Source organism: Plasmodium inui (assembly GCF_000524495.1).
Source record: "Plasmodium inui San Antonio 1 unplaced genomic scaffold supercont1.1, whole genome shotgun sequence".
NCBI classification, from domain to species: Eukaryota; Apicomplexa; class Aconoidasida; order Haemosporida; family Plasmodiidae; genus Plasmodium; species Plasmodium inui.
The window spans coordinates 1,866,203-1,886,496 of NW_008481835.1; the positions used below are offsets into that span (position 1 = coordinate 1,866,203).

A 20,294-nucleotide genomic window follows, 5' to 3' on the forward strand; every position below is an offset into this window, starting at 1 on the left:
AAAAAGAACAGAAAAAAACAAAAAAGAACAAAAAAAACAAAAAAGAACAAAAAAAACAAAAAAGAACAAAAAAGGACAAAAAAAAATACTTCTTTCATCCAGTTGATGAGAACATGTGCTTATTTTGTAAGTTGCAAAGTACGGATTCACTCGTTTGGTTCCTTCGTCTTCGAATGGTCCAATTTGTAAGTGCCTTCATTTTGCAGAACGGAGAAGATATAATGAATATCTTCATCCACGTTTCCATCGAATGGTTTGCTCTTCCGAGAATTTTTCAGTATATTTCTTAACGACTGGGACTTTTCGTTTACGTCTATACAGTCTTGTAGGCATTCAATTTTGGACATTAATTCTTGCTCAAGTTTTTTTCTCTTATTTAATTCTTCCTTATAGAAGTAATAATTTTTCACTCTCATTTTTTCTGCAGTATCGCCTGTTTTTATTTCATTATCGATTTCTTCTGTTTCTAGTTTTATTTCATCCCTCAGTTTATTTATGTACAATACAAGACTTTTTTCAAATCGTATGAATTTTTCGTTATAAAGTTGATACAATTTGGTAAAACTTTGCATGTCCATTGACTTTAACGCTTTCATAGCTATGTACAATTCGAATAGGGAGATGAGCATGTTGAATGTGCTTTCATTAAACATTTCTGAGGAAAAGATATCCATGGAGTGGTTAAAAATATTTTCAAATTTGTAAGAATGGTCGTTTTGGTTGATGTGGTTGGGTATCTCCGGGTTATCCATTTTGATCGATTTTTTTTTTAATTTTGCTTGGGCCTTTTTTTTTTTTCTCTCTTTTTTTTTGAGATAGCTTAGAACGCCCATTTGTCCTTGCTCTTCACTGCTTTCCCTGGTTTCATTTTTCGCCTTTGAGGATGCATCTTTATTAGATGGCGCATCATCCGAGGAGTTGTCATTCATGACATTTTTATTTCTCTCATGGGCGTGCTTCCTATTTTTTAGGCTTCCCATATGGTTATACGATCCATAGCTGCGACTAATTTTTATTTCTGTGTTTTCAAAGCTGTGTTTCTTTTCCAACGCTTCGATTGGCTCACTGTTTGCGGGGTGGTCCCCACGGGTGTTCGAAGAGACGCTGAACTTTCTTCTTTGCTGATTGATCAGTTCACATTTATAAAATAGAGGAAAGAACACATACTGGTCTATGTTCATTTTTAACTGATCCATGCTTTGTGGAAGGACAACATTGGTTTTATTCATTTTTTTAATCCATGATATGTAAACAAAGGCAAACCTCATGGAAAAGTCGAACCAATTTTCGTAGATCGAACCCATCTTAGATGCACACAAGAACTTGTCGATAATTTCTATTATGGCTGATACAAAATATTTAATATTTTTTTTTCTTCTTTTATCGCTTGCATAATTTGGAAAGAAGGAAAAGAATTTCTTCTTGTTATTTTTAGCTTTATCGCCATTTAAGTCTAGGCAGAATTTGTTTTCAAAAGGCATTTGAAATAGCAAATCTTCATTTTGTTCGTCATACCATAGGAGCGCTACGTTGTGGATGTTTACGGGTAGGTGGTTTTTCTTTATGCAGAACATTTCCTTTTTCTTCTTTTCCACTTCCTCATTATTGTTTACACTTTTTCCTTTGGATAAATGGTCCTTCAAGTTGATGTTATACCTTTTTATGATATTCTCTATGGGTTCAAATTTTATATTTTCCTTAGACTTAATGTTTGTTTTATTTAGACCATCATTATTTGGAGACAGTTTGGATATATTTTTCTTTTGATTTTTACTTAGGAAGAATTTGATTTTATTCATAACTTTGTAGTACAGTTTATAGTTATTATGCTTAATGTTATTTTCCCCATACACAGCTGTCTTTATACTTATAAAATTTTCTGTGTGGATAAAATGTCTAGATAAGATAATTTCTCGGATCACTTTGTGGAGCATATAGAGGTGGTAAAAGAGGATAATCAGGATAGGGATAAAAAAAAACTTCTCATAGTTCCAGTAGAAACTTCCCCAAATGGTTAGGGCAACGAAAATGTTTAGGACATTCCCAATGCACAAAGATATGTTGAGGATGTTGAAGGATCTTCCATCAAAGGGGTTGGAATAAATCTCCAGGATGGAGAATGTTGTTAATATGACCGTGATTAGGATGACATAATACAATTCGTAGTGTATACTGAAAGTTATTAGTAACACCAAAATGATATTTTTCAGGATAAATATAAATTCGAAGATTTCCCTTCCTTCTTTATACCCTGCTAATAAATTGGACAGTAAAATGTCAAACAATTTATACTTATTGCGCTTCGAATATAGGGTTATCAATAGTGTAAAAATGCCAACATAGAAGAATAAGGCCAGGATAACTACCAAAATTCCTGTAAAGAAGGAATTATCAGAAAGGGTACACTTTTGCGTGGTCAAATAAGATAAGTAAAGCTCCGATTCTTGGGACTTGTATTTTATCGGTTTACAGAATGCGAGTTGAATCACTTCCATAAGTACGTAGGGTGATGATAGGGCAATCAGCAAAATGTAACAGGGGAATGTGTCGTGTAAAAATGTCAGGAGTCTCCTTCCTAACTTTTCATTTCTTTTATGCATAAATCGCCAGGGTCCGAAAATCTTCTTATTATAAATATACTCAACCGTTTCGTTTAGAAAAATATCGTACATTTTTTCGTCACTGTTTAGGTATTTTAATTCGTACTTTGGGCATTCCCCATTTTGATTGTCTCCATCTACATTATGATGAAGGACATCGTCTTCACAAGACACTTGGACATGTTTTTTGTTCGTCCGATTAGGAACATCTGGAGCGTTTTTATCAATCAGGGTGAATTTGTCATTTAGTTTCCCCAGGTTTTCCTTATCACTTGAGCCATTTTTTTCCAAATCGTGCGTTACTGTCGAATGGTTGCACGAATCTTGGTCGTCCTCCTTCGTTTTGTTAGACACGTAAATTTTCGATTTCTTTCCCTTTTTGGGAAATGCTTTTCCGTCCGGCTCATTCGTTAGGGAATCCAAGTCGTATTTCACCTTCAGCTCCGGAATTGTCCACAAGAGGTACTCAAATTTCTGTATCTTCTTTCTGCAGATAAATTTGTACACGTGAAGGATAAAAAACATGATGAGCGTTATAGAAACGGCGTCGAAGAGGGGGGTAAAGATATTCACATACTTTTGTATGTACCAGATTTCGTTGTAGTGCACATCTGTATTGTACGAGTGGAAGAAGCAGCCAACCCTCAAGTAATACGAAAACATTTTCAAATGGGAGAGAAACACGCTTTTGTAAATGTGCCAATATTTGGTAATAAATAAATTGGCTGCGGGTGAAAAAAATCCATATGCCACAAGGGTAAAGGAGCTATTGAACCAAATTTTCATCAGAATACCACTTATGTACAATTTGTTGAAACAACTATTATAGTTGAGTGAAACGATAAGAATAATGATTACATAATAAATCATTTTTAATAATATCATAAGGAATATTTCGTTGAAAAAATTTTTACATCTGTGACACTTGGACTTGAAATGACTAATGTCGTAGCCCTTTTGACAATTATTGCATTGGTATCCTGTTGACCCTTCCTGGCACAGGTTGGTTATTGTTCCTAGACACCTATCAGGTATAGTACAAACATGAATGTCTGGCAATCTTTCAAATTTGTTGTTTTTTTTTCTCAATTCTTTTGCCTCTTCTATGTATTTATTGAACATTTCTTCGAAGGAGTATTTCATTTCGTTACTTCGTAGAAGGGGAGGGGTTGATCTTGGTTCAAGCTTAGCTAGTAGGGTAGTCGGCACCATTTCTTTTAAATAAGTAGAAATACCATTCGTATGATTGTTTGGGATCATCTCGTTTGAATTTTTTACAGTTTTTCTATCCTTCTGATCGTAGTTCAAAAACGAGATCGCATTTGTCTGGTGGAATAGAACATTATGTGCTTCGCCCCCTTTGACTGCGTCTGTTGCCTTCTTATTCTCATTCTTTTTTTTTAAGGCTTCTATGAATTCCATATTTAGATACATATCATTGCTTTTTTGGAAAAAGAAGTAATTCCTGCTTTCCACATTTTTCTGAATAAACAGGAGTAAATTGTAATAAGGGTAGAAATATTTTAACTCGTCATTATCCTGTAGGGGGTTCCAATCACTGATTGGGTGTTTTTCTTTATAGACTGCATAATGTCCGTATAGCGGATATGGATTTTCATGGTCTAAAATGTCTATATTGTTATATTCCCTGTCTTTTAGAAGATGGAGAAAGAGGTCAATATTGAAGCCTCTGTTACATACGGCTCCTTTGGGGCATGGTTTGCAACTTTTGGTGGGTTTCCCACTTTTGGCAAGTCTTCTACGTTCTGGGGGGTTAGTAATATTCTCGACGTTGTTGTCATCTTCTGTGGTGACCAGATAATAATTGTTTTTACAGAAACATTGGTTTTCGTATGACGAACCTATAAACGTTGAGGAGAAGTGTGGACAGACCCCAGAGCAGCTGTTATCATATTCATTTTCCTTGAATGTATTTGGAGGACATGGGATGCATTCTACTTTTTTATCTTCTGATCTTCTTAAAAATTTTCCATGAATGCATATGCAGTTATTTATTGAGCTTCTCTGTATTATTCCTTTTGGAATGACTAAATCCTTGGGGCATTTTTTTGGCAAAGTGTGAAATTGGCCTTGGAAACGTTTGTTGTTGAATATGATATCCGATTCGAGTCCTCCTTCGCAGTAGTGATTATCGAGAGAGCATGGCTTACATACCGCTATCTCACGCTTTAACGTTTGATTAGTTCCTTCATTAACTTCTATCCTGTTTAGGTTATTCAAGCTGATTTTCACTATTTCTGTCCTGTAATATACGTCAGTTTGTTTCTTTTTTTGCACAATAAAATATTGATCAATAATATTTTTGTAGTTAATTTTTTCCGAATTGATAAAATTTTGCAACGTGTCAAAGGTGAGATAATTTCCTGGAGTACAAGAACAATCGTTAATACTGGTTGATCCTATATTTACCGTTGAAAAGGTTAGGGGGCAATTTTCGCACTTGAAGTTTCCTACGTAATTTTTGTATGTCCCTCTATCGCATACCGCACATCTAAGCGTCGCATTTCCGACATAGGAGTAGCCTTCCTGGCATAGGCATTTATCCATATGCCTTGCCAGAGTAACTACCGTTTTTGAGTTATTTGGACAGGATATCAAGTAAGGGGTGTGATTGCCTGGACAGAATTTCCCCATAAAGCATCCAGCCACTTGATATTGCTTATACAGTAAAAATTTTTTGTCTCTATCGATAGAGCAGGTAAAAATGATGTTGTTTTTATTTCTTAATATAGAGTCTGTATAAGCTAAAGGAGTTCTGGACACGACCGTATTTTCCATATTTTCATCCAAAAAATTGTCCACATCAGAAGAAATATAATCATATATACTTTCGAAAGAGTAATGCTTACATTTAAAATATCCAACAATTATTTTTTGATTCTGTTTTAAAAATATTTGTGTGTATTCTACCTTTTTCCTTGAGAATTCCACCCCTGTGCAGTAGATATTCGTTTTGCAGCTGTCTACGCAGGACTGTAAATTGGGTTTATACGAGACAGTAAAGTTGGTGCTGCTCTTGAGGTGCAGATTAACGTGGCACGTGACCTTCAGCATCTTATCCGATTCCCAGTCGTAATTTTCTTCAATATTATTCAGTAGTACGGTGTATATGTAAAAGAGGGACGTCCGTTTTAGGAACCCCAAGTTTCTCAAGTGTTTCAAGTTGTATTTGTTATCTTGCGCGTCCTTCGCGTAGTTTTGTCCCTCTGGAGGCAACGGCGCCTCGTCATTTTGCTGCCCCACTGGAAGCAAGGGCGCCTCGTTATTCTGTTGCCCCACTGGAAGCAAGGGCGCCTCGTTATTCTTCTGCCCCTCTGGAGGCAACGGCGCTTCGTTATTTTGCTTCCCCCTCTTGTCCGAGGTTTTATTCACATCGTCGAAAAGCTGCTCAAAATTTTGGTTCAAAAACAACTCATACACGTCGTCGTCGAAGCTTTTCACGCTATCCTGGAAATAGCTGTAAATTCTGTTTTCCGAGTTGATGTCGAATTTATACCTCATGTACTCTATGCCTATGCTCTTGAACATGAGAAGGAAGTATCCCTCCACAGGGAGGCAGTTCAGGATGGACGTGGATCCCTCTGATATTGTGTAGGTGTGCTGTGGGCAGGGAAGACAGTAGTGCTCTGACAAGTTATGGTTAAAGAAATTCTTCGGACATAATTTACAGCTGAGTTTCTTGTTAAATGCGCTTCTCCTTTCATTTATGGAACCATATCCAATTTTGCATTTGCAGTCAAAAATGGAGGAGGCCATTATACCGTTCACAATAGAGTTGATGGGGCATCCTTTTTGATTTTTGGCGAACCCTTCGCAGTATTTGTTACTACACGGTAGACAACTTTCCTTTTTGATATCCATAAAGTACCCACTTTCGCAGAATAGGCACTTGGTTGGTTTGGGCATGTCTACTTCTATTGCAAACGTTTCCCTGTTCGGCTCGTCCTGATTGTTCCCTAAAACGAGTTCGCTGTTAATGTTAAGAGTTCGAAAGTTGGCGTGGTAATTTTCGCGGCCATCTGGGCGGCCATTTTTACGGCCATTGTTATCAAAATAGGCATACTGTAATGTCTTATCTTGTAGGAGGAGGTCCTCATCATAATTGTATATTTTGTCCACCAAACCGTAGTTGTGGTCATTTGGGATTGCAAAAATATTCGTGTCCAAATATTTCGGATCGCACAGGGAGCAGTAGATAACTTGGTCTTTTACCTTGCCAACAGAAGTGCAGTAAGTGCACGATTGATTATTCTCATTGTAGATAAAATTTTCCTTACATACACACTGATTTGCGGATGTGACTGCTTCTGGGGACATTTTGTTTTTTTGACATGGTATCAGTTGATTGTTTCCGGGACAGTAGTAATTTTTGAGACATAAAGAACATTTTCCATTAAGTTCGTAATAGCCTTCACTACATTTACAATTCATTTCGTTGTAACTCTTGGCTCCGTAGATAGTACTCTTTTTGTTAATGGGGCATCCCTTGATACAAATAAAATTACCAGTCGATTTTTTATAATAACCAGGTTTACACTGTTCACAACTGGCAGTTTTTTCTGAATATTCATACCCAGCTGAGCAAAGACAATCTGTTATTAACTTAGATCCACTTTTCAAGGTAGAAGTGTTTTTAAAATGTTTCTTGCAGCTCTCACATTTTAATTCTACGCTATCCCAGAAGGTTCCAATAGGACAACTCTCACACGTTTGATTTGTGTAGTTAAATTGTTTCCCTACGTCACAGTAGGAATATAAATCTTTATATACCTTAACTTGGTGTTGAAAATGTGTTTTAGCAAAAATCTTTAATTGGAAATATCCAAAGTGATTTAATTTTCCAGTTATTACTCCTGTTTCAGTTGATATTTCTAATTTTGTCAATGGATCCACATTTGTGCATAGATCGTTAGAGTTTAGAAAGCAGAAGAAGATGACTGAATCGCTGTATATGTCTATTTCTGGTGCAATATTTAAATCATCATTTGAGTTATAATTTTTTGCAAAAGTGTATTCGAAGGAAATACTAAAGTACTGATCAAATGAATTGAAATGATAATGATAAATGATATTTTCTGCGTTGATATGAGATGTAATTATTAGTAAGTTCTGATCTATTGCTATGACTTTATTCACTCCATTATGTCTGTAGCCTCTCTCCAGCCTTATTGCTTTGACTATTCTATATTTATTTTTACTCAAATCGATAATTTTAATTTCGTTACTTCGTATTTGTGTCACGAATGCTACATTGGTTCTATGTGGGGTGTGTCCAGTTTGCTCCCCACGATATATGGAAAAATTTAATGGGTTTTTTAAAAAGAACTTATGCTCTGCAGCGCTATAGTGTTCCAGTTGTATGATTTTTTTATTTTTCAAATCGTAGCTTAAAAAATTACTCTTTGTAGAATCCAGTATGTAGAGTATATCATCTTGTATGCTAATGAATAGCGGATTTTGATATCCTTTCAAGTCCAGGTGATCCATTTTGTTTGTTAAATAATTGTTCGTTTTCACCACAGTGATTAGCTTTTTAATATTCTTTTCGATCGCTTCGTCGTAAACTGAATGGTCTACAGATTCAGTAGCATCTCTTTTTTTTCTAGAAACGGTGCTGCGCGGTCTAGCAGAGGTTGTGCTGCGTGCAACTGGTCGGCTGACCTGTCTCTTTGCTCTTGCAGGCATCCTGGAAGGTACTATCTGACGGTGCATTTCGTTTTTATTTCCGCTAGACGGGTCTCTTTTCTTCGCATTTTTGAAAAAATCGAGAAAGCTGTACATGACGTTTCTCTTCTTTGATATTTTTTGTGAGCCAAGTAATCCATAGAGGTAGTTGGTCAATCCGTTGTTGTTTACCATTGCTTGTAGATAGCTGTACAACTCCATTACATTTTTGACGAGAATGTTTTCTTCTTTATTTTCTACCGATTGGGGGGGGGATTTTTTCGAATCATCGACAATGGCATTGGCATCTAATTTTATCTGTTCCCCGCGTGAGTTACTGTGGATAGCGCTTTCTTCCACCCTTCGGAGGCGAGCAGTTCTTTCTTTTTCGCTCCGCATATCCCTTCTTAACGTACGAAGATGTAATAAATTTTGATGAGCTTTTTCGATATAGGAATCTGCGCTCCGTTTACTCCTTTTTGTTAGCACTGTGGCATCATTTTTAGCTGCCTCTTTATCCGTTAATAATGTTGTTTTGAAATTTTCCGCATCAACAGGGTAAACAGCACCATGGAAGGGAGCACGCACCAAATGTGTGGTGTAGAAATTGCGACCCTCCTTTGGGTAATAAAGTGTGATCTTTTTACTAGTCGTTCCTTGTTCACCCATGGGAGTGTTCCTTTTGTAGACTCTTAAATCTTTGTCTTGAATGCTTCTTTTCCGTTTCCCTTTGTTGACAATATTAATAGCATTCCCCTCAGAGAGAATTTGAAAGCGCGCAATTCTTCTCAGATTTAAGTCGGTTACGTAGATGTAGTGTTCATCAAAATCTACGTCAACTGGGAATGGCAAATTGTGGTTGGTGGAGAAGGAAAGTTTTGTAACAAGTGCGTAGAAGAATAGATGCGTCTTTGTCAAAATGATAGTTCCCTGTTCCTTACTTTTGCAAGATATTAACTGATGGTTTTGTATTTCTGGGAAAAATTCCTCCAGCTGTTGACTTTTTTCGGAAAATGCTAGTTTTTGCATATCAAGGGTGAATTTAAAACTCCCCTGTCTTTTTATCACATAGGCATCATAAGATTTGTCATTCACACAAACGTTTAGTATAATATTCATTTTTTTAAGATTGGAAGAAATGAAATTTTCATCAAAGAATGATTCAGGTTTTACATAATAATTGTTAATGTTTAAAATTCCTACATCATTGTAAGTGTCTTGTGTCTTATCCAGTACGCACAGTTTGTAAGTATTCCTTTTGTACATAATGACATTTTTAAAAATGATATAATTTCTGTGTATAGTGTACTCTTTATTTTCTACATGGTAGCCATTTGGATCTAGTCTGTAACAGTTGTTGTCAAATTCGACAATATAAAGTGTGTATTCGTGATGGGGGATGTTTTTTCCATGTATCTTTAACTCAAATGTGGTGTCTTTTAACTGGGCTAGGGTTTGATTCTTATAGAATCCCTTTTCGTTCAAATTTTCTATCCTTAAATAATTGTACTTGTGATATCCATCGTACGTATTACCCAGTTGTTCCAGGATTTTATTATTCCCTGTGATGTTTTCGTCTGCGTTACCAAAATATACTTTTAATGCCTTATATAGTAAATACACCTTGGGGGATTTTTTGACATCATAATAATTTTGTTGCACGATAGGCGATGATTCCAGATAATCTCCTTCATAACAACATGCAACGATTGATAAATCATCTTTTAAAACGATATTATCTAGAATGTAGTTAACTGTTGCCCCGCCTTTTCGTCTGTAGTACATAATTTCTTTAGAGTCCGCTTTTATGCCTTCATAAAACTTGGATAATGCAATTTTTATTTTTTTCCTTATTGCTTTAGTTATATAGATAAAAATGTACTTTCCCCCTTGAGCCCTATTGTTGTTGTTATTTTTGTCCTCGTTCTCTACCCCCTCCATATAATCGTCCTCTGTATACCCTTTAAACCTGTCATATTCTTCGTCATCATCATTGTAGTCCTTGTCCTGCTTTCCACCTTTACCTTTTCCACCTTTACCTTTTCCACCTTTACTTTTTCCATCTTTATCCTTGCCATCTCTATGCGCTTTTTCCTTCTTTTCTTGCCTCTTCTTCATCTCTTCGTCCATAAGCCTGTTTATTTCATCATATTTTTCTTTATCATTTTCGTCATCCTCATCGTCCGCGCCGTTTTCGTCGTCTGTCTTATAGACCATGATATCACTACTAAATCCTGAGGGTAACACATCCCTGTCGCTAAAGAGCGCTTCTTCCATAAAATAGTTGTAAAAAAAGGTCCTCCTTGGTTTGATTTTTGAGTATGATTTGAGTAGGTCCTGAATTTTTTCTCTATTTGCTCTTCTCAGTCCCAGATTCTGGCTTGACTCGGATGTAATTCCTGCCTGTCCCAGCACATAATTATGAGTGATAGGATTGTGCGCGCGGGACAATTCACTATATTCTACTTTTCTTAACAGGTAGGTGTTCTTATACCCGTAATAGTAGGAACTGTAGCATACAACGAAGTTTATTTGATTCTTGTAGTGCTTTTTAAAAATGTTCAATATTCTCAGTTTGAAACCAACGTAGTTGAAGGCGGTATTTTTGAAAAAAGGAATAATGCTGCTACTTTGGTTTCTACTAGTATTGCAAATATCTCTATTACTATCGTTGTAGGAATTCATGGGGACGAATTTAATGGAATTTCCATTCAATACATACATATTAATTGTCTGATCAATTTGATCATTCTTATCTGCAACTCCTTTTCTTAACGTATGGTTATGAACAAAACCAATATATGTGTAATTTTTCCTGTCTTTGCAATTTTCGCTATAATAATAGAAGCAATAGCATATTTTTATGTAATTCTCTAGAATATTGGTTATTTTGTAAATTTTAGAAATCCATGTGAAATTATCATTTATTTCCTTAACGATTTTTCTTGGTTTTCCATAGATCTCTATACTCTGCTCCCAATCGATGTGGTATTTCTTGTTATTTATGTAGATGATGTCACCAAATAAGCTTGCACTTGTATCGTCCGTGCATGGTAAGTTTTCCGCAACGAACCAGATTCTGTCATTTATGTGGACCCACTCATTTAAGAAGGAAAAGGAAAAGTACCCATCCATATCTGTGTGAACTTCTAAGAGGCTGGGACTGGACAATTTAAAGAATGCAACCTTGTTTAAATAGTCAACATCTTCACATTTTTCCTTTGAGCACCAACATGCGACGATTCCTTGAGAGAGGAAATTAATAAGTACATTATAAGTTTGCTCATATCCTTCTAACTTTGCAGGAAATGTTAAAAAATAATCCCTCTGATTTATTTCAAGACATAATTTACTCAAATCTTTCATTATATCAATTGGGAAAATTCGAATTGATCCATTTAGCACTTTGGATGTTTTTAATCTAAGGGTAAACGGTTTCATAAAATGTATGATGGAATTCATTTTGGGTTCTGTCAAAACAGCTGTGTGGACTTTAATTTTCATAGAATTTGCAAAATAGTAATATTCATTATCGCACTGTCCTTCTACTAGTTCGTAACAAGTGCACACATGTAAATTGTGGGATTTATCATCGTTTCTATGTGAAGTCATGATGCTATAGTTGTCGGCATCTAAAATTGTTAACAAATCTTTCCATTCGTGCACCGTAACCTTATCTCCTATTTCTTCTTTTCCATCAGGAGCTAATAGTTGTTGAACTGAGTCGGAATAAAAAAATTTTTCACTGTTCCCATAGTTATTTTTGCATACATCTGAATCTCCATAATGTTCATAAGCTAAACGAATTCGTACATTATATTTTGAGTTAAACTGTTTCAATTCCAAATTGAATGGAACACCAGAAACGATTTCGACAACTTTACCATCATGAAAAAGTCCATAGAAGGTAACATTTCCAATGTTATAGTAATACTTGTCAGTAGACCTCAGGAATGCACATATTTCATACGGTTTGTTCACTTCTGGAGGTACAAAATCTATGTTCAAATCGAACGAAACATCTAAAATTTGCTGTAATGTTAAATCGATTTCTTGAGTGCGAATAATTTTTCCCTTTGCTTTTTTATAAATTTGGTTATACTCATTTTTACACTCCTTTGTGTCATTTAATGTGAAATAAATTGTGTCTACTTCTGTTTCTGTGGCGTCAATGTGAGCTCGCAAATATGAGGAATACATTAGAGGATCCTCTTCTTCGTTTTTTTTTTCTTCTTCTTTTTCTTTTTTTTCTTCTTCTTTTTCTTCTTTTTTTTCTTCATTTTCTTCTTCTTTTTCTTCTTTTTTTTCTTCTTTTTCTTCTTTTTCTTCTTCTTTTTCTTCTTTTTCTTCTTTTTCTCCTTTTTTTTTTTCATTTTCTCCGTTTTTTTCTTCATTTTCTTTTTTCTTGGCAGGGCTTTCTTTTTTAGGAATTTCTCTTATTTTTTTAAATTCCATTATATTTAAAAAATGTTTTATTTCAGAACTGAACACAGTTTGCATTTTTATAGGCGCATTACATGGAACTCCTGAAAGACAAACGTATTCTTTGTATGCTGTGAAACCTGGAAGGAAAACCATAGCTTGTATTACACCTTTATGTAGTAATTGCTTAAACTCTGAGCTGAAAGTGAAATCTTTTACTGCCGTGAATCGGGTATTAAAATGTCGCAAATCGTGTTTTAATTTTTTTTCGTCATATAGTGTGTGATCCAATTTCAATTCCAGAGGCTTAAAGTGGTTTTCACTGTCACAGGCAACGTTCTCTGTTACTTTGCATGTGCATAGATTATATTTTTTGGGGTATTCCAATTCTTTGTAGAGATTCAAAATGTGTTCTTCCTTATTTAACTGTGATTTTAAATGAAAATGTTTGATGTCCCGGCAATCATCTTCTACTAAAAAAAAATACCCCTCAGTGTTATAATTCATAAAGACAGCACTTGGTGGCTTGTTTATTTGCACTATTGGCTTAATCGAGTGATCCAAAGAAACAACTTCTGTTATCAGGAACTGCATATTTTCTAGACGATTGCAGTAATTTCCTCTATTTCCGTAACACCAACATAGGGCATATTTTTTCATTATCGGTTTCATGTTTTTGCATGTCAACTTATCTTCACTAGATACTGTACAATCCTGAACATTACTAAAAATTTCATCTTGGATACTACCATATATTTTTTTCAAGTTCCTTAATCTTCCGTAATTATCGCGCAGGAAAGAGTAGAAATCACAGGTTGAATATTTGATTACTGTAATTTGTTCCTGATTAATATTCTTAAAATAACCATCAAGCGTAATTTCTGTTTCGTTCGTAGCGATAATTTGAAAAAGTTGTCGCGATGCACCTACGTAATGAAGTGTGCCAATATAATTTTCCTTAAAGGATTCCCCAATCTTTCTGGAGTAAATTATTTTATAAGGTCCTGGATTAATTTTATCTATGATATGCTTTGAGATTATGAGGTAAAGGTCAGAGTTCCTTATGCCTGATAGTATCTCTGATGTAGTGCTTTTTCTTGCTTTAGTTTCTCTATAGGATATCATGATTCTTTCTGTTTCCGTAATTTCAACATATATAGTGTAGTGATACCATAGCAAAGTGAATTTTGCTTTGTGCCAACAGTTAGTGCCTCTATAGCAGTAAAAATTAATTTCTTCATGAGGTCCATCAAAAAGGAGTAAACTGGTGAGTCTATGATTCTGCATTGTTTCATATGCGCAGTTATACAGATCTATAGAATTCTTAGGATGCCAGTTGGTAACATTTCTCTTAGCTATTTTTGGTTCCCAGTATTTCCCTGTCCTCCTAACGGGGTTGTGCAAATTATAGATACTTCCGTAGTGTGTGTAGGTGAGAACCTCCTTACAATAATGACATTCTTTTATAAAAAATATTTTATAATATTTTAAATGGTCATATTCTATATTTAATTCGATTTTACTGGAATTGTTGTTTATGTCAATGTCCATTTTTTTATACAGATTTATCTCCCCATTTTGGTAGGAATATATGTTGAGAGTTTTTTTGCCCCTGCAGAGGTTTTCATATTCGATATTTTTTATTTCGAATTTCTGATACGGACTACTGATATAGGTTAAGAATAAATCCGCTTCTATGGAAAAGTTAAATTTCTGATCTTTGTAATTTCCACAGATAACCAAGTCTTCATTTAGTATGTTACTGTTCATCTGACTCACATTGTAAAATATACTAAAGTCAACAGCGATTATATTTGAAGCGTCGTTACTTAACTTATCATTTTTTCGCGACTTAATGTCTATATCTGCGAATACGTACGTTCTACATGAAGTTCCAACTTTTGCTGCCCACTGGTTTGAGAAATTGTCTGACTCGAATTTCACAGTAAAGTTACAAGGGGAAAACAGCTGACAAACATTTTTTTTCTTTCCTGGCGGTATTATTTCATTGTTTATATAAATGTTTGTAGACAAATCGTAGATACTTAAGCTGTCCTTTTCGTTACACGTTTCTGCAAGCGAACACATGCATACGTAGTACCTGGGTTTATCTAAATTGATATTCTCTTCCACTTCGTACTCTGCTCTTGCGTCTACAATAATATTCTTGTGAAAGATTTCCTTAGGATAATTACCCTTGGAATGTATAAAAAAGCCCTTACTCGAATTACAGTCTTCATCCTCTTTTATGGCGAATTTTAGAAGCCTGGTGTTTATGTCTTGATTATATAATGATACAATGGCGCTAACTTCTAAAGGGTCTAGGTTATTGACTTTAAAGCCAAATAACTGTTCAATTCTGACAGAACCGATGTCAATATAATTAATTTGCTTCACGCATAGCCTCATAGTAAGGGCATTAAAATCGGCGTTAAAATTTAATTGCTGATTTTTATGCATAAACTCATTATCATAATTATTTTTCCAAATTCCATATTCATTTATGACTATTTCTTCGTGAGAGCATTCGTATTTAACATATGGCCCCGAGTAGTTATGATATTTAATGTTTTGCCAAGTGTTGTTCTTAATTACAGAGTTAATGAGCGAATAGTATATGTTGTACTGAGGATTCTCCACCAATTCAATGGATAGTAGGTGACGTAATTTGGTATTGTCCTTTGTACACAAAGTGTTTTCTTGATTTAGAATTTTTTCACTAATTATGTATAAATATCCGTCTTCTTCTTTTAGGTAAGTGGTTATATCATTCTTTTCCACATTCCTATTATTGCAGATGGTTCGGGACCATGAAAAAGTGGTGCTTTCTACATTATTCATAATGTATTGAATTTTTCCCATAGCGGTGTATGTTTTTATAACGCATTCTGAGCCTATAAAACATATAATGGGTATATATGTCTCTATAAAAAATAGGTTACCTACTTTTTGATATTTCTTATCCTTCAGTATGCAGATATCGTGGTAGTATGCCTTTTTATCATTTTTAAAAAAGAAGATATAATGATCCTCACTAAGCAGGTGATGATCTTTGTAGATAGGGCTGCTTATAACTGCGCAGTCTGGTTTAAGTACCAACGATTTATCCATTATATATGGTACATTATTAAAAAGGCTGACACTAATTGTTATGGGGCAGACTGGATTATCGAAAGTGCAGTAGAATGTATTATTAGCAATTGTCTTATCCGCCATAAAGGTAGTAATTAGTAAAGTTAAATCATTCGTTTTGAAGCAGATGTAATAGGTGCTATGCTTTAGCTCAGGAAAGTTCGTTATATGTCCAAGGTAACCTTCGCATTCCATTACTTCCACATTTTTAGTTAATGGTGTTTCTAAAACAGTTTCACATTTTTCATTTTCCGAAATGAAAAAGACGTCTAAGAGGTTAAAATAATCTACGAATTTTTTGATGTTATTATCGTCGCAATTGGCTATCTCTCCTACTGTTATCAGCTCATAGTTCTCTTGAACTATTTGATATGGTCGATCGTTTTTCTCAATAGAGGACACAAGTGAGCTGGAAAAAAAAAAAAAAAAAAAAAGGCGAAAAAAGGACCATTAAAAAGTATGTATTTGTTGTGGAAAGGTATGGTGAAAGGGATCGCAAGCGTTGGGAAACACTATTGCGTGCGCTTATGCAGAACGCGCTGGCTGTATACATGTTGGTGTTACCACTTATAATTTCGATCCTTAATGAAGATTTTTTCATTCTTCTTTTGCACAAATAGAAACTTGTCTTTGTCATTTTTTTTTATGAGCACCTTTCCATTATCATCATTCGGTGCATCACAATTTTGGGTTGTCCTGTCCTCAGAAATTAGATAACGATCACTAATTTCAAACTTGGGCGTTGTTTTGCGATCATTTTCCAACTTCAAAATGGATATATACTCAGTTTCAAACTGTTCCGCATTAAGGACGGCCTTCTCACTGGGATAAGTAAAATCTGAAATGCGTATAGTAGCATTTATATTCTTTAAGAAAATTACCAGCCATATGGTAAAAAAGGAGAGGTTCAAAACGTGACCCTTTTTTTCATATTTCATTTTCTCTTTAACATTTAATTCTTTGCATTTTTTTTTAGTTGCACTGGCATGTGCATAAATCTATACACGGGTATACATAGATCTGGGCATGTACACCCTCACATAGGTAATATATTTAACCAGCTGAGAATAAGATCACATTATAGGAGCTTATGTTTTTCCTCATGGAAGGGATATGTTTCAGAAAAGCTGTGCAAGTGCTTATTTCATGCTTTCTTTCTTTCTTTTTTTTTTTTTTTTTTTTTTTTTTTACTGCATATGTAAGCCGACAACGAGATGTTACGCCAGAAAATTTTTGTGTGGAGATATTTCAAGGAAAAAAATATGTTCCCGTCCCAAAAGTTGTGCAAAATTAACGGGCGCACATTTTCTGCGAGACGGGTGCCTTGAGAGGGGTAAACTGGGATGCATAAATGGGCGAATAAATATACATGTCTATATGTGCGTATATCTATACATGTGGACAGCCTTAAAGAATTAGCAAAAAAAATTTCATTATAATAAAAATTATATTTCACTTTTTACGGCATTATTCAGAAAAAAATAAACCCATGGAACATTTTTTTTTGTCTTGTCCATAGAAATTATTTTTGAGTTGTTGTTCTGTGGGGCTAAAAATTGCGCGCCCTCAATACTGCTTTGTTCTATTATGTGTTGCTCTGTTTTGCCTTTCGTTTTTTCATTTTATGTTCTATTTACCTTTTTGTGCTTTTAGACCTCTGAAGAGCCCTTTTGAGGTAACAGAACATTTTTCACGCTTTTATAGGTTGCTGCTCTTAAGATCACACAGGTGCATGCAAAGGGAAGGCTCAACTTGTTGGACATTTCTTGCACTAATTCGCGTTTTCCGTTGCGAGTTTCTTCTATTTCTTTTTTCTTTGGCAAGTAAAAAAATAAAATAATAAAATAACTCCTTTTTAAGCATGTGTTCATTTTGCTATTCGAGTCTTTTACGAAATATGCTTATGGTATCGTCAAGCAGAATTGAGCTGTGCACCATTTCGCAGGGGGTGCCTATTGTAACATAAAAATAGGAGAACGTATAAAACGGAAACATAAACATATTGCTCACACGTTTATTTTATTACATGTTTTTGGTGAAAGGCTATTTCGAAATTGCAAACCGTTTCTACAACTGTTTTTGTTTAAATGTTTTTAAAAAAAAGCGCTCACCCTTTCAGTTTTAAGTTAATTTACCTGTAGGACTTTTTTTTTGGCCCTGGTTTTATTTTTTTACATTTTTTAAAAACGCCACATGTGAGAGAAATTACCTTATATAGGTAAATTACATTTTTTTTTTTTTTTTTTTTTCTACCCCTTATTGAGGTGAAATAAAGCTCAAATGAGAGGTAAATTATTTTTACGAAAAATTGCATTCACTTTTTTATAGTAAATTCGTCGTGGTGTCTCTATAGATTCACGATTTTTTTTGAAAAAAAAAGGAAAACAGAAATGACTGATGTGCAGAAAGTTTTGTCTCTGCGCGAATTTGCGTTTTAAAAAATATAATCTCTCACGAAACCGTTCGTAATTAAGTAGTCGTGATTGACAGAATGGGTAGGTGGACCAAATTATTATATAAAAAAATGGGTTATTAACGAGTGGGAGGCATAATTTTAATTCGTATGTGCAATATGAATATGTGCAACTTTGGTTTGAGACGTGGAAGACATATAAAAGCGTCATGGGATGAGGAGAAGAAAACGAAAGTAATTGCACATACCTAAGGAATCGAAAAAATGATTCCACAGAAAGAACTTTTTCATAACACAAAAGGCGAAGCTCTTTTACGCATGAGCAAAATAGGTATTCTTAATTAATGACAAAGCGAAGGAAACGTCTTTTTTTTTAAAAAAAACTGTGAGTTAAAAAGGAAGGCTATACAATAGGAACACCCCATGGTGCGCGAAATTTTGTTTTTACACGTGGGACAGTGCGGAAATCAGCTCGGACATGAATTTTGGTCTGTAGCAATTAAGGAACAATTGAATAAAAAAATAAATGAGAAAAAAGAGCTAATAGGAAAATACAGTTTTATGAACGATTCAGTGACCTCCTTTTTCGAAAATGAGAGCGAAAATTTTAATTTAAATGAAACAGAAAGTTTGAAAGCACGGGCTATATTAATAGACACAGAAACGGGGGTAGCAAATGAAATTATGAAAAGTTCTCTTTCTTCTTATTTTGACGAAAGTAATATATTTACCCAACAATCGGGGGCGGGAAATAATTGGTCTCAAGGGTATATGCATTATGGAAGAATGTATGGGAATTTAATTGACAACATAATTAGAAGGAATGTAGAAAAATGTGATTCGCTGCAATCATTTTATATCACATCATCATTAGGGGGTGGAACGGGTTCTGGATTGGGTTCTTATATTTTAGAAATACTCTCTGATAATTATAGACAGATAAAATTTAGCAATTGCGTCTTTCCATCAGCTTGCGATGATGTGATAACATCTCCGTATAATAGCTTTTTTGCCTTGACGAAAATTCACGAGTTTTCGAATTGTGTTTTACCCGTTTCAAACGATGCGCTGTTAAACATTTTAAATAGTAAAAAACTGAAAGATAAAGAAAATGACAAAAATGATTATTCAAAGATGAATAATATAGTGGCTAATGTAATTGTAAACTTAACAAGTTCTATGCGATTTGAAGGATCATTAAATGTGGATATAAATGAAATATGCACAAATTTAATTCCTTACCCTTTTTTTAATTTTATGCTATCTTCTTTAAGCCCTTGCACAGAAACGGAGAATATTAGAACATTTGACCATTTATTTAGAAATGTCTTGAATCATAATAATCAAATGCTTATTGCCAACCCAAAGGATGGTCTCAGTTTGTCTATGGCTTTTTTAATTCGGGGAAATATCAACATTTCAGATGTTACGAAGAATATATTATTAACGAAGAATAATTTGAATATTTTACGGTACAATAAAGATGCCACCAAAATAGGTTTATGCAATGTGCCGCCTATAAACCAGCCATATAGCTTACTGTGTCTAATTAATTCGTGTGAAATACGAAACACCTTTCTACAAATTTTGGAAAGATTTAATAAGTTATTTAAAAGGAAGGCACACCTACACCACTATTTGGAATATCTAACTATGGATGACATTTTAGAATTTAAGGAGAAAATACAGAATTTGATTTATGAATATAGCTATATTCAGAAAAATTCATTTTGTTCACCTAAATTTTTAGAGAAAAATACCATCAATAATTTGGGGTATGACGTGTGTGAGGAGGAGGATGTGAAGGGAGAGAACTGCACCAGTGAAGACAACGCTTGTCCGCACTATTTGAGGTCTAAAATGAGCAAGTATGAGACACGTGCCAACTGGTTTGACTTTAAAAGTAGACCCATTGTTTGAGGTAGACCCATTGTTTAAGGTCAACCCATTGATTGAGGTAGCACCATTATCTGAGGTACCGCAGCGAATTCGAATTATGCGCGTTTGTTTGCACATTGGCCCAAGTGCTTATTGCGCTAGCA

General features: G+C 34.7%; 2 protein-coding genes across 2 annotated transcripts; one reads left to right on the forward strand and one right to left on the reverse strand.

Moving 5' to 3' along the window:
* Window positions 1-146: 146 nt before the first annotated feature.
* Window positions 147-16,777, reverse strand: C922_00420 (hypothetical protein; the record flags this gene model as incomplete). The annotated part of the gene is made up of 3 exons (XM_008816036.1): window positions 147-9,124; window positions 9,227-16,248; window positions 16,404-16,777. 3 exons carry the CDS (start codon window positions 16,775-16,777, stop codon window positions 147-149), a joined length of 16,374 nt encoding a protein of 5,457 aa, XP_008814258.1.
* Window positions 16,778-18,675: 1,898 nt separating this feature from the next.
* Window positions 18,676-20,172, forward strand: C922_00421 (tubulin epsilon; the record flags this gene model as incomplete). The annotated part of the gene is made up of 1 exon (XM_008816037.1): window positions 18,676-20,172. One exon carries the CDS (start codon window positions 18,676-18,678, stop codon window positions 20,170-20,172), a length of 1,497 nt encoding a protein of 498 aa, XP_008814259.1.
* Between the last annotated feature and the right edge of the window lie 122 nt (window positions 20,173-20,294).